The sequence below is a fragment of the Watersipora subatra genome, chromosome 2 (assembly GCF_963576615.1).
Source record: "Watersipora subatra chromosome 2, tzWatSuba1.1, whole genome shotgun sequence".
Taxonomy (NCBI): Eukaryota; Metazoa; Bryozoa; class Gymnolaemata; order Cheilostomatida; family Watersiporidae; genus Watersipora; species Watersipora subatra.
The window spans coordinates 34,993,507-35,011,025 of record NC_088709.1 but is presented as its reverse complement, the minus strand read 5'-3'; the positions used below and the strand labels follow the sequence as shown (position 1 = coordinate 35,011,025).

The 17,519-nt window shown below is 34.6% G+C and overlaps 2 protein-coding genes across 2 annotated transcripts in view; one reads left to right on the top strand and one right to left on the bottom strand.

Moving 5' to 3' along the window:
* Nucleotides 1-685: 685 nt before the first annotated feature.
* Nucleotides 686-16,166, bottom strand: LOC137387362 (F-box only protein 8-like). The gene is made up of 6 exons (XM_068073765.1): nt 16,040-16,166; nt 15,449-15,699; nt 13,624-13,759; nt 12,951-13,078; nt 3,142-3,323; nt 686-1,180 (listed from the first exon to the last, which is right to left on the bottom strand). The coding sequence occupies exons 2-6, from the start codon at nt 15,685-15,687 to the stop codon at nt 960-962; spliced, it is 906 nt and encodes a 301-aa protein (XP_067929866.1). The 5' UTR covers nt 15,688-15,699; nt 16,040-16,166; the 3' UTR covers nt 686-959.
* A 356-nt stretch (nt 16,167-16,522) lies between these two features.
* Nucleotides 16,523-17,519, top strand: part of LOC137388751 (cytosolic 10-formyltetrahydrofolate dehydrogenase-like) — a 39,326-nt gene continuing 38,329 nt past the window's right edge. The window contains exons 1-2 of the mRNA XM_068075204.1: nt 16,523-16,645; nt 17,360-17,510. Of these exons, the coding sequence (XP_067931305.1) occupies nt 16,598-16,645; nt 17,360-17,510 (199 nt within the window). The 5' untranslated portion in view covers nt 16,523-16,597. The remainder of the gene's footprint in view (nt 16,646-17,359; nt 17,511-17,519) is intronic.

Below are 17,519 nucleotides of genomic sequence, written 5' to 3'. Positions count from 1 at the left end.
AATTCACTATCAACCAGAGCATCAATAGACTGTCACATAACCATTGTAGTATCACCATTAAATTCAAGGAATTCACTATCAACCAGAGCATCAATAGACTGTCGCGTAACCATTGTAGTATCACCATTAAATTCAAGGAATTCACTATCAACCAGAGCATCAATAGACTGTCACATAACCATTGTAGTATCACCATTAAATTCAAGGAATTCACTATCAACCAGAGCATCAATAGACTGTCGCATAACCATTGTAGTTTCACCATTAAATTCAAGGAATTCACTATCAACCAGAGCATCAACAGACTGTCACATAACCATTGTAGTATCACCATTAAATTCAAGGAATTCACTATCAACCAGAGCATCAACAGACTGTCACATAACCATTGTAGTTTCACCATTAAATTCAAGGAATTCACTATCAACCAGAGCATCAATAGACTGTCGCGTAACCATTGTAGTATCACCATTAAATTCAAGGAATTCACTATCAACCAGAGCATCAATAGACTGTCGCATAACCATTGTAGTATCACCATTATATTCAAGGAATTCACTATCAACCAGAGCATCAATAGACTGTCGCGTAACCATTGTAGTATCACCATTAAATTCAAGGAATTCACTATCAACCAGAGCATCAATAGACTGTCGCATAACCATTGTAGTATCACCATTATATTCAAGGAATTCACTATCAACCAGAGCATCAATAGACTGTCGCATAACCATTGTAGTATCACCATTAAACAGATTTAATAGGCTTCAACACCACCAGAGCTACAGAAAATAATAAAAAAGATGATTCTTATTTTTTTAAAACGGTCAGTGAATGAGGTTTGTAAAAATATCAGCATTAAAGCTAAAATATTAGACTCCATGTTTGATGTGAGCTGAAACATGGGTAGATTCATAAGCATGGAGCAGAAGATACGTCATATCGATAAGTACAATCCGTCACAATCCGTCCAATTTCTCTGGTGCCACATGCCCAATTAAGTAGACATTATCGTAGGTGTGCCCTAGATAGTCTATGTCTATGGGACCGTTTGCTTGACCATCTAGCGCTTGAAGTGTGTTCTTTATATACTCCCTTTTAGACATCTTGTTCTTTATGCTAGGGTTGCGAAGGTCATTAGAGAGCATGACAAGTGACAGCATAACAATAGTAACGGCTACTACAAATAAAGACAAGAACCAGGCAATGGCAACAGGTATACAAAGGTGAGCGGTGACCGAAATACACGTATATCAGCAGCGGAAGGACAATAAACAAGTAAAAACATCAAAGTGAATTGGCCTCGAACATGTGCTCTTACCGTAATCATGAACCATAAACCAAGTGAAAGTGATGAGAAAAAGGAGACAAGTTGTCGATACAAACCAATAATTCCACAGTTACTATACAGTTATTAAATAAGAAGTTAATATTTATTTACTACTTATGGAGGGGCCAAATGTGTGAGTTTGGGAGAATGTTAAAATGGATTAGGCAGTTTACATCTATTTTACTGTTTATATAGCGTAAGATCCCTATTAACATAAGCGTTCCCGGAACAGATTATTTATGTTGTAGAAGCATCTACCGAACATGAGCTGTAGCATGTACTATGAGAAAAAATTAAAAACTAAAATTGCGCTTGAATGGTCCTGAATTTGGTGAAGGAAATGAGATGAGCTGGCTAATGAAATCAAATGAAAACGCAGAAAAATATATAGAGAAAGTTCAGCTGCTTTCCCAAAGTAAACTTGACAGCTCCTCAGTCAGCTAAGCACTATATCTCTTGATCTGTTAAACTACAGCCTTTAAACAACATTCCTAATACATTGGTAATTCCTGACCTGGCTTGAGCAAAACCTAACATAGTACAGTAATACTTCAATTTACGAGTGCTCCAACGTACGAAAAACTTGAGATATGAGCCAGCTTTCAAGCAAGTTTTAGCACTAACATACGAGCCATATTTGAGATACGAGCACTTGAGTCAGTTGCCAAGTATGCCAGAGGTGTTTTAAGAGAACAGCATCACTCTGTATTTTTCAACTGCTCAGGTTATACTTTTGTACCGTGTTATTTGTGGGCAATTTTCAGTGCAGAATGATGTGAATTAAACGTACTGTGCGTAGACCGAAAGTTTGCCAGTAAAATGAAAGATAATACAAAGAAAAAAAAATGATAACAATTGATATTAAACGGAAAATTATTGAAAAATATGCGAAATATGTATGCGTGATTGAGCTAGCTCAGCAATATGACATAAATACATCCACAATTATCAAACAGAAGGATTATATTCAGGGCATTTAGTTCGCAAAAGAACTAACCATAGTTTCTAAGCGGCCCAGCGATCTTCACGACCGCTGATGGCATTGGATAAACAATTGGCCGGTGACCGCGTAACTGAAACAATGCTATGTGAAAAGGCCGGTGCTATCTACCAAAACTGTAAAATTGACATTCGGACAAGTTGGCTAGTGGTCGTGCATTAACCTTTTGTGACGACACCTGTGTTCGTCCTAATCGCAACATGTTGAAAGGGCGACAAAGGCGAACATCCTTATACGTATAGGTTTATCTTAAAACGGCTGGCTAGTCGTGAAAGCGAAACAAAGAAAAAATTAGCTGACCAACAAGAAACTTCAAACTATGAACGCGAAGAAATTTTAATTACATTAAGTTATCAATGAAAGTTTGCTTTTAGGTTTGCTTCCAAGTTTGTCTTTTAAGACTTTGATAAAATCCAAATTTATCAAAGTCAACTGTTGTAATGAAGGATAACTTATATCTCCCTCCCTGGCAAATGCTAGCGTTAACTGCTATTGTATGTATTTAATTTTACATTTTAATTAATCACATTTCCTTGCATTATTTTTTATTTGTTGCTTTTTGAAAGTGTGGTACGTTGCTTTTTAATGTGGTACGTTAGGACAATAACCAACATGTTTTTTCTGTTACAATATCTTGTTTTGAGTGTTTTATTTGCATTTTTTTAAAGTATGGAAACTAATCAATATATATTTAATTGTTCTATATATAAATAAATTGCACCAACATGCGAGTAAATTGACATACGAGCTCAGTCTCGGAACGCATTAAGCTCGTAAGTCGAAGTATGACTGTACAAAAAAATCTACTAACCTTGGGTAAAGGAAGGGTTACAGTCACAGTAATGTTTGGAAAATATTTCAAAGATGTATGCAAGGAATGGGCTGACATGACGAGCCGAGAGATTTAGCTTGAAGAAGAATGACCGCATGGCGATTGGTAGAAACCATCCCGTGAAGTCGTGCTTCGTGAGATAGATGGTGAGGACGTCTCTCCTGTAATATAGGCAGAACCTTAACAGTTGGTGAAGACACAAGCTAAACAGGAGACACTGGAGGATTTGTTTCTTTCTATATAGCATCCTTAAAGATGTGGTTGCGTCAAAAAGGTCGATTTAATGAAATTAAGACCAATAAAAGGCTAAAACATCAGCTACAACTTGATGTCATTTTTGTCTTTGTAGACTAACCCTATATCGAGATATATGCGTTTGAATGAGGCCATCTTTTAAAAAGCTAAGATTCCAGCGGGTGCTTCATTCGTGACGTAACGAGTGAAACATATGAACAGAGTCCACGAGCGATAAATATAAGATCTCTTCTTTAGCCAATCATCAGGACGAAATTTTTATATAGGTCATGTGAAATGTTATCGCTCGTAAAACGAGTTGTCTGTGATGTTGAAGATTCTCGTTGTTAGGGGGATGACTCCATTACCAGTTAGTTAGGCACATCGTCTACTAGTAGATTGTAGTAGTTACTAGTAGATTATAGTAGCTACATGCATCGACATATTTATTTTACATTAATCATCAGACAGGTTATGGTTACAGCTGACAGGCGTCAGCAGCGTTATGCTGCAGGGGAAGATAGGAGAATGGAAGTAAATTTATCTTCAACTTTGCGTATCATATTCATATTTTTTAAGCTAACGGTAATAATTTTAGTACTTATGAATACATCTACTAATGAGTAAAATTATAACTTTTTTCTATCACGAATCATCAGTGCATAACTTTTTAATCGTTTCACAAACTTTTTATCATTTCACCTAGCTATAGCATTTTCTTTGGCATTTTTAGCTAGTAAATTAGATTTATGATTAGAATTTATGTTCAGTGTGTAAAAAGTGAGGAAAATCGATTGATCAATGCTCATCTTAAACTCTCAGAAACAAAGCTTCGAATTGTTGGCTTGGTGTATTTATGCTTTTGTTAAGCATTTATTCGTTTTGAAAATTACACTCGCAATCTATCTAACTCTCAAATTGAAAGCTTTCAGTAGATACGCGTTAGAACGACATATATATATGAATGAGATTTATTACATTCGTTTTAATGTTGCAGGATGTTTATGTTTACAGGTTCACTAGCGGAGTAGTTGTGTCGGTCTGAAAACTGCCATAAATGGGAAAGAGAGACACGAATATGTGCTGCACAAACCCTAATATGTTTTGTTTGAGTTTTCTGCAGTAGATTAATTTGTCCTATTATATGAACTGAAACTATGTGAATTGCCACGACTTGGATGAATGTTTTTAATAAACACTTTGTGCTGCGATGACAATCTTTTGGCTTGTAAAAATTATATAATACAATAATATTGTTGAAGACAATGCAAAACATGATTTGCAGAACATATTGAATACATTATAGCCCTGCTATCATCTGTGCTGAAACCTCTTTTGATAGATGGATTTATGAAGTGTAATCAGAGCTGTATTAACAGGTACTTCTGCATAGATCGACTCAATTCCAATGGACCAAATATTAAGTATAAGTATACATTTTATGCTCCACCCTACTAAGTGAAAACAGCTGAGTCCACAAACCGCCAACGAGGTGCAATAATGGTTTTATTAATCCTTTACCAGAATCGGTTGGTTAATTGATTTCAACGAACTTGACATTGTTTTGCGTTCACTATTTCGGTCAACTCATAAAACCATTTGTTTTGTACTTGAATTAACTAATCGAATGGACCAGTAAAATTTTCTACAGATTGATACTAATAATGACTAGATAACGTAGACTATACATGACCTTTTGGGATGCAGTTGGTTTCTCCATATATTCGAACATATTATTTCCAAAGATGTTTGATGAAATGATGTTGTTTGATGATGAAAGATTTCCAATTTTATTTAGTAGCTAGTTTCCGGTGTGCGTGTAGCAACTGAGAACTTAGCTGATACAAAGGATGTGATGAAATAAGCTAACTCGACAACCTAATTACCGTAGACCGGTAGAATTGGTAGTCGGGACTCAAATGTTCACACAGCATTTAGAGAAAGTTAATGACAAGTTTTCAATTTCCCTTATTTGAGGCGTTCGAAACATTCATAATAATGTGTCTGTAGCTGAATTAAAAATTTTATTCTAGCCAACATCAGCAAATACAAAATAAAATATATGCCAATAGAGCTGCATAGGACTAGACTTTTATCGCAATAGCCGATGTGAATACAAGAGATAGAGACAATTTGCATCACGCGTTACATCATTTTGGGTGAGTCTAGACATGTTTTTTTTGGCCTGAGCGTTTTTACAGCGATCGAATTTTTTCGATTTTAATCTTCAAATATCTTGACAATGAGATCGCCTAACACAACAAACAACATATCAACTGATAGGAAAAGAAAAATACTTTCTTTTAAAATCAACTCTTATTTGACGCAACCACATCTTTAACTGTTCGTTTTTGAGCTTTTAAGAGCTGTTAATCACATTTCCACATATTTTGAACCTACAACAGAGTAAGACACGGTAAACCTTTTGATGTAAATTTGATGAAAAATTAATGTAAATTTTGTTGCAAGTCAACCTTTAAGTTTTTGCAATTATCCTACAGTTCATTGCTGATTTTATGCGTCTCTATCATAATTAAATTACGTACTGAGATTGTTAAGCTGTAAGTTACCAAACCTCCCCAACAAATTGTCAACGACTGTTTAAAAGTATTATTTGATTGACTGGTCACTTTAAGGTCCCATAATGAATATGCCAATTTTATTATAAAAACATAATCTTCAACTATGTATTGGAGTTGTCCACTTTTTTCCTACAGACATGACCTTGCATCAAACATCTGAAAGGCTCCTTCAACAGCTACAACAATTATTAATTTCAATAAAGGGTAATACATCAAGGCTGGTTCGCACTATATCCTCAAATCTCAGCATTGATACCACAATACTTAAAGGTTGACTTGCAACAAAATCCACATTACAGTTATTTGATATCAAAAGATTCACCTTGTCTTATAGTCTAGGAGCAGAGTAACTCAATTGTGAGTTGTTATTACTTTTCTCAACTTATGCAATATGATGCGTGTAAAAGATTCTTCAATATTTATATATTGCCTGTTTGAACGTTGCACTCCGCAACCTCGTTACTTATATACTTTCATGCTTAAATTACATCTCATCAAATGGCGGAGGCGTAATAAACAAGCCGATCACTGTTGCCATTGTGACAAGGAATTTCACAAACTGTGATTGGATAATTGAAATAAAACGTCATAATCCGCCAGTTTGCTTAGTAATAGCGGCCAAAACTAGGACCGTGTGTTGCGTGCCCGAGCGACTAACCTCAAGTGATTTAGTAGTTTTATCACCTCAACAGATAAAAACGGTAACTGAACGTGTTGACCATTATAAGTTCAACCATCTGGAATTATTTACAACTATTGCTAGGAAAGCAGAACTAATTATTTTCATGATCAAACTGAAGACCTCGTTCGTTCACCACGATAGCCATTATTTCATTGTCGTTGAATATCAAGAACGATGTTCATATTAATATGATGATTCAATCACTATTGACTGATAATAAATTCTAAGTAACTAACAGATGTCATCACAGACCAGATTTTACATGTGATGTGGTTAAATATTCCATTGTATCTTGTTGTTTTGTTGTTTTGTTCGTGTGAATTTGATGATCCGGTCTCCTACTAATCATGCAGCTTGTCCCACAAATCTCGGCTGGAGTAAAGACGACGATGAGATTTCTGTGCAGTGGTTTCCTGATGGACACAGAGCTATTCCCAGGCGGTTTGTCCATTGGACTAGTTGCTCATGCAAAAATAGTAGATGTGAAAGCCGATGATGATGCAAAACTGCATCTTTAGCTTGCACAAGTGTCTGTGTAGACTGCAGCAATGAAATGAACGATGAGGTTGAAGATGGTAATCATATAGACAGTGATGATAAGCTTTAAGATTCTATTTAATAGTTTGATTAAATACTTTGCAATATGCCTTCTAGAATCAATTGAGTGTTTTCGATGTATCATGATAAACAGACTGTGTACATGGGTAAACATGCTATATAATATAATAATCATACAATGTATCAAAATACACATACAAAGTCCTATGGTATTAATTATTCTCCATAAAGTTAGTTGTCATCGAACATACTGCACCAATATTGTTTTTGCACACTACCCGTACAATAAATCTAAAAGTAAGCAAGAAATTTCGCATATAATTGTCAGTTAAATAAAAAAGAAATGACATGTAACAACGGAAAGTACTGAGAGAAGCATAATAAATACTTTATGCTTGTCATGAGTCGCCAAGAAATATAATAATTTAATTTAAAATATTAAACATTAAATTTGTTAGTTTGTCTGCGTCACAACCAGTGTACCCAATGAGGTATACAGCATAGCCGGTCAATCAGTAGTTGTACAGGTCCCATTGTGAAGAGTATGAAGAGCGTTCCTGGCAGACCAGTGGATACGATGATGATGAGAAATGTCTGTCATATTGAGTCCCTGGCAGCTGACTACAAAGAAAAGAATCACATCCATTACATACAATGAGTATAAATTGTCATAAAGACATATAAGAGCTTACGTTTATGGTGCAATATTTATCCATTATAACCTATCAGAAAGAAAGATCTAGCAAATCTTGTAGGTATAAATTTAAAACTTGAAAATAGGAAGAGGTACAAGACTGATTTTGATGTGTAAGCAATGTGCATAGCCCTACATGAGAAGAATAGAAGTACACCCTTCAGCTCTCGCCACAACAATATTTAGTTAACTCATACATCGCACACTTTTGTAAGGTAATAATTGATATGTGAGCACTATAATAATAATACAATATAACTCGATAGATTACAATACAACAAAATATGTATTAATATATAATATCGCACAACATAATGCCACACATAAATCATATAAAACAATTTAATGCAACGCAGTTCAATACGATACAACATAATACAGTTATTATAATACAATACACCAGAATATAATGTAATAACACAATAATACAGTATAAGTTCTGCATGAAACTATATAAAGATTTAAAACTAACCAAAACATCAGTTACATAATAATCATACAGTTGCATGAAGGTACTACACGTTGTCTTGAAATTGGCTTGACGTTTTAAAGAGCAATACAGTCTACAATTTTGTAAATAGGCGAGATAAGTCTTAATAATGATCAGCAGAGGCATGCTGTATAACAAATACTCCAATATTACTGGTTTATTCAAAAAATACACAAGAGGTATTTTACATGAATTTATGAAGCCCAATAATTTATGTAGCTAACAATGTTATGTAGTGCTGTCGTCTTAGCCTAAAAAAATTAAACAAAGTGAATTAAGCCATTGAGTGTATAAAACACTGAGTGTCAATACATATGACAGAAAGTGGTTTATTGTATAGTTTATAACCAATATGTAAAATATGGACTGAGAAGTTTGACAATGATTCATTATAATCAACACTTATCACTCATTGATCCAGCTGACTGCAGTAAACACCGACAAACAATACTCTAGCAAGAAGCTGTTTTGTTTTGGAAAAGCATGATTAGGTGAAGGAAACGCAAGATTTTCAATGAAGCAATGCATTTAATCTTCAATTGATGAATCGTTTGATTATTTATCGAAGTATTAAGTAAAACAGTTTGCTATCATCTCACCTTAGTTTGTTCAGGGGTTTGAGATTCTTTGCAACTTGAGAAGCTCTATATTATTTCGACTCACTAACAATCTTCATCAAGCATTCAGTGTAGTATTTGCATACGTCAAACACTGCGAGTTGCTCCGATGACTTTAATAGGGTTTCTACGAACCTATCTGACTGTTTGTAGATGGTGCTCTACATCTCATAAAAACTTTAGATTATCGGCTTTTTTCCGTTAGTAAGGCTTATTAGAATGTAGAGCTTGATTATAAGAAATTATGTAATCCATAATAACTAGCTGTGGTAATCAAATTAGATAGATTTTAAATTTTCACTGCTACCTACGCTGACGGCTGATTTAATCTTCAATGAATTAATGGCTATCGTGGTGAATGAACGAGGTCTTCGGTTTGATCATGAAAATAATTAGTTTTCCTTACCTAGCAATAGTTGTAAATGATTTCAAATGTTTAGTCAGCGCGTTCAGTTACCGTTTTTATCTTTTGAGGTGATAGAACTGCTAAATCACTTGAGGTTAGTCGCTCGGGCACCCAACACACGGTCCTAGTTTGGGCTGCCATTACTGAGCAATCTGGCGGGTTATGACGTTTTGTTCCAATTATCCAATCACAGTCTGTGAAATTCCTTGTCACAGTGGCAACAGTGATCGGCTTGTTTATTACGCCTCCGCCAATTGATGAGATGTAATTTAAACATGAAAGTATATAAGTAACGAGATTACAGAGTGCAACGTGCAAACAAGCAATATATAAATATTGAAGAATATTTTGCATGCATCATATTGCATAAGTTGAGAAAAGTAATAGAAATTATTTTTATGACAGATAGGGTTATCCTGCTCTCTGACTATTACTCTGTTGTGTTGTAGGTGCAAAATATGTGGAAAGGTGATTACAAGCTCTTAAAAGCTCAAAAACGAACAGTTTATCGCAGCCACATGAGGCCGCCGTAGTTTAGATTCTCTTTCCAAAACGGCTCAAATATGACGTAGCTGTGGTAGATGGTTTCTGTTTACACTTTCATGCAACCTTATTCGTCAAAATATTTTCACAAATATACTTCACGCATTCAATAAAACCATGTCTATTGTTCTTACGCGTCTGCTTTATCGTCATTGCAATGCTGTCACTTTTAGAAATGATATCTTATAACTTACCGTAAAAATTCGTTTAATTTTTTAGCCTTAGCTTGAAGGAGTACATATCATTGTCTGATAAACATGACGAGCCTGTTGGTCACTTGTGATAATCGAAAAGTACTGCAGAAATTATTTGCGAAGTCTTGGGTCACATGATCAGATTACGACTTGCCGATTAGACCAAACCGAAACAAAACTGTAGAGTAGCGAGCATCTATATTTGATACGGGGTCTTCGTTAAAACCCGAAGTGTTTGTCATAAACTAGTGCTATGATAAATTTATATCGAGCTTTTTATTGGCCTTTCAATTCACGTGAGAACATCACGTGACAAGACAATAACCAAACTGTAATAAATACGTCAGATAAATAGATTCCAATCTATGGCGGCTTTTCATTTTTGAGCTTTTAAGAGCTTGTCAATTCGATTATCGATTTTTCGATAATGTCACTTTTCGATTATCACAGGTGTCCAACAGCCTCGTCGTGATTATCAGACAATGATATGTACTCCTTCGAGCTAAGGTTAAAAAGTTTAACGATTTTTTACGGTAAGTTATAAGATATCAGTGCTAAAAGTGACAGCATTACAATGACGATAAACAGACGCGTAAGAACAATAGACATAGTTTTATTGAATGCGTGAAGTAAATTTGTGAAAATATTTCGACGAATAAGGTTGCAAGAAAGTGTAAACAGAAACCATCTCCCACAACTACTTCACATTTGAGCCGTTTTGGAAAGGGAATCCAAACTACGGCGGTCTTGTGTGGCTGCGATTTTCTGTTCGTTTTTGAGCTTTTAAGCTTGTAATCACCTTTCCACATATTTTGCACCTACAACACAACAGAGTAAGACATGGTGAATTTTTTCATATCAAATAACGGTAAGGTGAATTTTGTTGCAAGTCAACCTTTAAAGACAAATCGAATTCACTCCGAGTCACACTTGATAAGTGTAATTTTACCTTTATATACCTACATACTTATATATCTACCAGATAGTAGATAAAATATGGAGATAAGAAGAAATTGTAACTCATCCGTGACAGTGCCTCGATAAATACGGTAGATGATTGCACATAGCAATAAACCGGCCACTATATATAATAGAAATGTGTATTCTTAGCGATACATAAAATAAATAGTGGGGATAAATTTAAATTAAATCAATTAAAAAAGAAAACTAATTTAAATTAAGGTGAAGTTTTAAACCAACTCGACACATCCCTTTTATTAACTATGTATGATGCCTTCGCTCTAGTTCTCCTTCAGCCTCTTTATTTTCACTCATCTAACTGCGGTGCGTCGAGAATCTACAAACTTTATACGTTGGAGATGAATTATAATAATTCTTGAATCTCATGTCACATCTTAATCCATAATCAACTGAATCGCTGTTCAAATCCATAATCAACTGAATCGCTGCTCAAATCTATAATCAACTGAATCTCTGCTCAAATCCACAATCAACTGAATCGCTGCTCAAATCTATAATCAACTGAATTGTTGCTCAAATCCATAATAAACTGAATCGCTGCTCAAATCCATAATCAACTGAATCACTGCTCAAATCTATAATCAAGTGAATCGCTGCTCAAATCCATAATCAACTGAATCGCTGCTCACATCCATAATCAACTGAATCGCTGCTCAAATCCATGATCAACTGAATCGCTGCTCAAATCCATAATCAAGTGAATCGCTGCTCAAATCCATAATCAACTGAATCGCTGCTCAAATCCATAATCAACTGAATCACTGCTCAAATCTATAATCAACTGAATCACTGCTCAAATCTATAATCAAGTGAATTGCTGCTCAAATCCATAATCAACTGAATCGCTGCTCAAATCTATAATCAACTGAATCGCTGCTCAAATCCATAATCAACTGAATCGCTGCTCAAATCCATAATCAACTGAATCGCTGCTCAAATCCATAATCAACTGAATCGCTGCTCAAATCCATAATCAACTGAATCGCTGCTCAAATCCATAATAAACTGAATTGCTGCTCAAATAAAATTGTTGATTACTTATCCTAACATCACAGAGTGAATACATCGCAACTCTGTGGTATGTCTATTGATGTATTGACCTACTAGGGCTGTAAATAACAGACATCTCACAGCTAGGATTCGTATAAAGGATTAGCCTTATTCTTGAAAACCGCACTAGCTAAATGGAAAAAAGCTCACCAATTCTTCCTCATTTTCAAAATTACATCAAGTTCTTGCCAATTTCTATAGAATTCAAAGAAATAACTGTCATTACATTAAAAATAAATGTAAAATAATCAAAAATAAGGGAAAATACCGACTACCGACATATACATATACTACCGGTATATACATATATTACCGATATATACATATACTACCGATATATACATATACTACCGACATATACATATACTACCGATATATACATATATTACCGATATATACATATACTACCGATATATACATATACTACCGATATATACATATACTACCGATATATACATATACTACCGATATATACATATACTACCGATATATACATATATTACCGATATATACATATACTACCGATATATACATATACTACCGATATATACATATACTACCGATATATACATATACTACCGATATATACATATACAACCGATATATACATATACTACCGATATATACATATACTACCGATATATACATATACTACCGATATATACATATACTGCTGATATATACATATACTACTGATATATAATATACATATATTCAACTATACATATAATACTGAGCTAACAAATGAAAGACTAACCTCTGTTGCAGCAGAGCTAGCACATGTGAAGTTTTCAGGAGATCAGTTGAGAACAAGAACTCGGCTATGTCATATGGATTATCTGTGAGTATAGACATGGATTGGAACATAGAGATCCCTGAGTAGCTCTATTAAACATAATCAATATTAATAATCGATATAGTCAGAAAAAATTAATACATTTGTCTTAAGGTTAAAAATCATTTACAGTAAAAGTTGTAGGTAAAATCTGCATTTATAGAGTTAAAAATGTAAAATGATTTTTAACTCAAAAACATTTCAATAACTTCTGGCGCGTGAAATTTGACCTAGCACCAGTCAAACTATGCTGTAGGTAAATAATGCACAATATAATAGTGCAGGGAATAAAAGTGCTTAGTATACAGAACGTTTTGTATTTGTGTGCATCACCTAGCCAGCAAGTTCATCAAGTATTTTCAAAGGGCTTCAGTGCACTTTGAAACTCATTTGCATCAAATAAAGAAAGGAGATGAAAACTTACCTCATCCGTGGCATGCGTGTTGAAACTTACCTTATCCGTGTTGAAACTTACCTCATCCGTGACATACGTGTTGAAACTTACCTCATCCGTGACATACGTGTTGAAACTTACCTCACCGGTGACATATGTGTTGAAACTTACCTCACCAGTGACATACGTGATGAAACTTACCTCATCCGTGACATATGTGTTGAACCTTTCAGTAGCAGATTCTAATGAGCTGAACAAACTTTTCCAAAAGTGTGGTCCTTGAGATGCTCGTGGTGTTGAATAGGCTGAGCAATAGCCCCAGTGCAGGTAGCAGAGCCTGACAAGAGTAAAACAGAGAAGAGTAGCAATGCATTGTGTCCATATGCTTTTAGAGGAGGTCCGAAGGTGGCAAAATCTACACATTTTGCGCACTAGGCTATGGAACAAACAATTGGATTTTAATTATGGATAATTTCCTCACGGGACAATTAGTAAGTGATCAGCAAACTGAGTTGGGAGTGACAGTGAAGAAGGTTATTGACAATGGTAGATTATTGTTATTAGAGTTATGGAGGCAACTAGCTACTAGGCTAACTAGAAAAGCTAATGCCATGAGCAACACATAATCATTGTATGTTTTGCTGTGCAGGGGTTTGATAGAACCTCATTTAATATAGCCTAATATTCATCACAGTTACTTTACTATCAACATAAAGATGAGACAATAATTATTCAATTCACCCTAATTATTATATAACTTATTGCGATAGTTCAAAAGTCCACAAAGTTCGATGTTAGTTGAATTGTTTGTTTGCATTGATCAAAATCATTTGAATATTCCAAAACCCTCAACTTTTAGCTTAACTGCAAAGATGAAAACTGTTCATTTTTATACAGTTGAACCTTTGCATGCAAAGTTGGTCCATTCTATTATTCGGCTTGTACATAAAAACCATTGTATGTTAAACCAAATATTCCTATAACAATATATTGCATTATGTTTATTTCTAAATATTATATGTAAACACAAAAAAGAATAAAACCATATCAAAATGAAGTCCCAAAAACTATGAACAAAAACTACGAATCCAAATTATACATAAAAATCTAATTAATAAAGTAATAATCAACAATTAGTGGTTTTAATGTCACTCTATTTTGGGGAAGAGAAATGTAAGTTCATCTGATGGTTATGTGATGGAAATGCACAGCTTAAATTACTCTAACTTATACTAGATATAGCTCAAATTATAAATATTTGTTCTTTTTACAGTTTATTTTTATTTTCCTTCAACTTTAAAATTTTTCCTTACAAAACCGTTTTAAAAAATTTTAGTTCGCTTTTGTTGGAAGCTGCTTGACTTGTTGAGACAATATTTTCTCCAAGTTTATGTGGTCAACCATTGTCAAACATTTAGAATGCAGCTGCAACCGCAAGTGATGGTTTAACTGTATTTGTATAGTAGGTAGAATTGAACGAGTAAAGGTGAAATCTTGATGTTTGTAATGCCCTTTAAATACATTCTGTTAAGTAAGGACCCAACTACACTTGGCATGATAACAGAAATTAATCAGTCCATCAACAAAAATATACCAGCATATTGTAATATTGCCGAATGTAATATTTTCTCTGCTTCTCAACAATCGATATTCAAGTGCAATATGGAGTCAGACTAACCAAAGGACAGAAAGTAGCTAGAATTATTAAAAATAATTTCATTTGGAACTGAATCGCTGCTCCTGACAAACTGTTAAAAATTCAGTTCAGTAGTTTTGTGGTTTTAGTGATTGTCTAAAAACTAATCAATTATGTAACAAAAAGTGAGAGCATAACTACGCAGGTAATGTAAAAGTCAGTACCAATATACTCAATACATTTGATTTAAAACACTTTTAATTACTCTCACAACAATTTTAAACATAGCTGCTTTTCAACAATCAGTGAGTCTATTTAGAAAAACTTTGCCGAGTTGATCTCAAAGCATCTGTTACTTTTGCTTGGAATAAAACATTTTTCTTCGCCTACCTTTTCCAGAGAAAATCATCATTTACCAACTCCTCCCAAAATTCTTTGCAAAGTCGAAGTTCTCGAGCATCTACATTTGAAAGAATCTGCAAGCTTATTTCAGGAGGAAGAAGCTTTAAATCAGGAAAACTTTCTGTGTGATGTAGACGAGACGCCCATTTTCTGGTGAACCGTCGAAGAACTTCATCGTCATCTTCGTCGTTAGTGCTGTACCCAAATATCCCCAAAGACTGTCCCATCACAATGAGAATCTTAAAAGAGTGAACCATAGAAGCAAACGAGCACAACACTAGTGTTAGAAGTCGGAGAACGCAAAAGAGAACTATATTAATTTGCTACCATAAAAATAAAATAATTAAATTACTAAGGGAAAAATCCTAAGTCGCATTATTATTAGCACTCAAGCGACAGTAATACTACCAATACCATAAAAATCACGTTTTCATAGTCCTAACTAGTTTTCATAGTTGCATATCCGATTTTATCACAGTCGTGGCTAAGTTGAGACCGTTTTCTACTTAACTGCCAAAATGATGACCATATCTAAAAAAAATTTAAAACCACCTTATTTACTTTTCGTTCTTTAATTACCTCTTATTATCCAAACTTTATAATTTAACAAAGCTCACTATGTTTGTTTACGGGTCCGTGGCTAAACGTATTTGCAGCATGGTATGTAATGCTTTATGGGATAACGCTATACAACTCTTCGAAGATGAGTTGGAGCTAGCAGAGGGCGCACCGAGAGTTTCACAAACAGCTTTGTAGATATAATTGGTCAATAAAGAAAGTAATACATTTTTATTGGTTAATATATTATCTGAAAACGCGCACGAGGTTATGTTTTTGTTATTTTGTTACACGTTTAATGATTGGTCGATAATTGCCAGTTTCTATCTTCGACCGGTTTGAGCATAGACATAGATTATTAGCGTGCAGCTCAGAGAATGGTCTTATTTAATACATAGCCTTGATCGTAAAATATTGAAAACTGAAGCAGTAAACTGTGTTTGCTACCTACATGTATAGAGTGTATTACAATGAACATTATATAAACTCAGTCTAATTTTGCGGCTCGACTCGAAGTACCTGTAAATATCGTCCGGCGGACCAGCACGGGAAGCATTTCAACCTAGCATCTGCCAAAATATGCGGCTTATTTCTGGAGTCAGTTGTTTTGTAAAGCGAGCGTACTCGGTAAGTATTACGAAGTACTGTACAATAATTTTCAGGTAAAATTAATAATATGGAACCGTAATATAACTTTAAAAAATGAGTATCTTTGAAGCTGGTGATCACCTGGTATTTTGTTCAGGTTACAGCAAGCGTTTACGTCGTGTTGTTAATGATTGATTGACCATAGATGCAGGCATATACTCATTGTTAACACTGGCTATAGGACTTAGCTCTCACTTAGCATTGTGTACAGAAATCTTTACCAAGATTATGCAATTCTTACACAATTGTGAGTGCTCGTGATTGGGACTTAAATGCTACGCTCGCCTTCTACGCGCATATCCTTACCTATAAGAAATTTTAAAAAAGACGTTTGTATTCTTTGATATGTCTAATGCCGTGTAAATTTGCAAGTCTTGCGCAATCAAGGTCGAAGTTTGGCAAAGTAAAGGTAATTAATATCTTGGTATATTTGTCATTGTTGTTTAAATATTGCAGTTTTGCGTTTCTGTACAATTGAAGCAAGTTATTCATATTACTTGCTTTTTAATACGCCATTTCTTGTGCCAATGTATATTCAAGGATGCATAAGATTGCTAAAATAGAACTGTAGCAAATTCTCAGTTGACATTATACAATCTAGCTCTAGGTCTAGCTCAAGTGGATGTAGTTCGGGCTTCAATTCATTGCACTTTTTTGTATACCAGGAAATGCATTTGAGGTTTTAATTTTCAGAGCCAGATACATCAACGAAAATCGTTGAAATTAGCCATAATAGGACAGTCACAATTTGGAGCAGATGTCTACAACCTTCTGAGACAGAGAGGTCATGAAGTTGTTGGAGTGTTCACCATTCCTGATCAACATGGTCGACCCGATCCCTTAGGTTAATAAT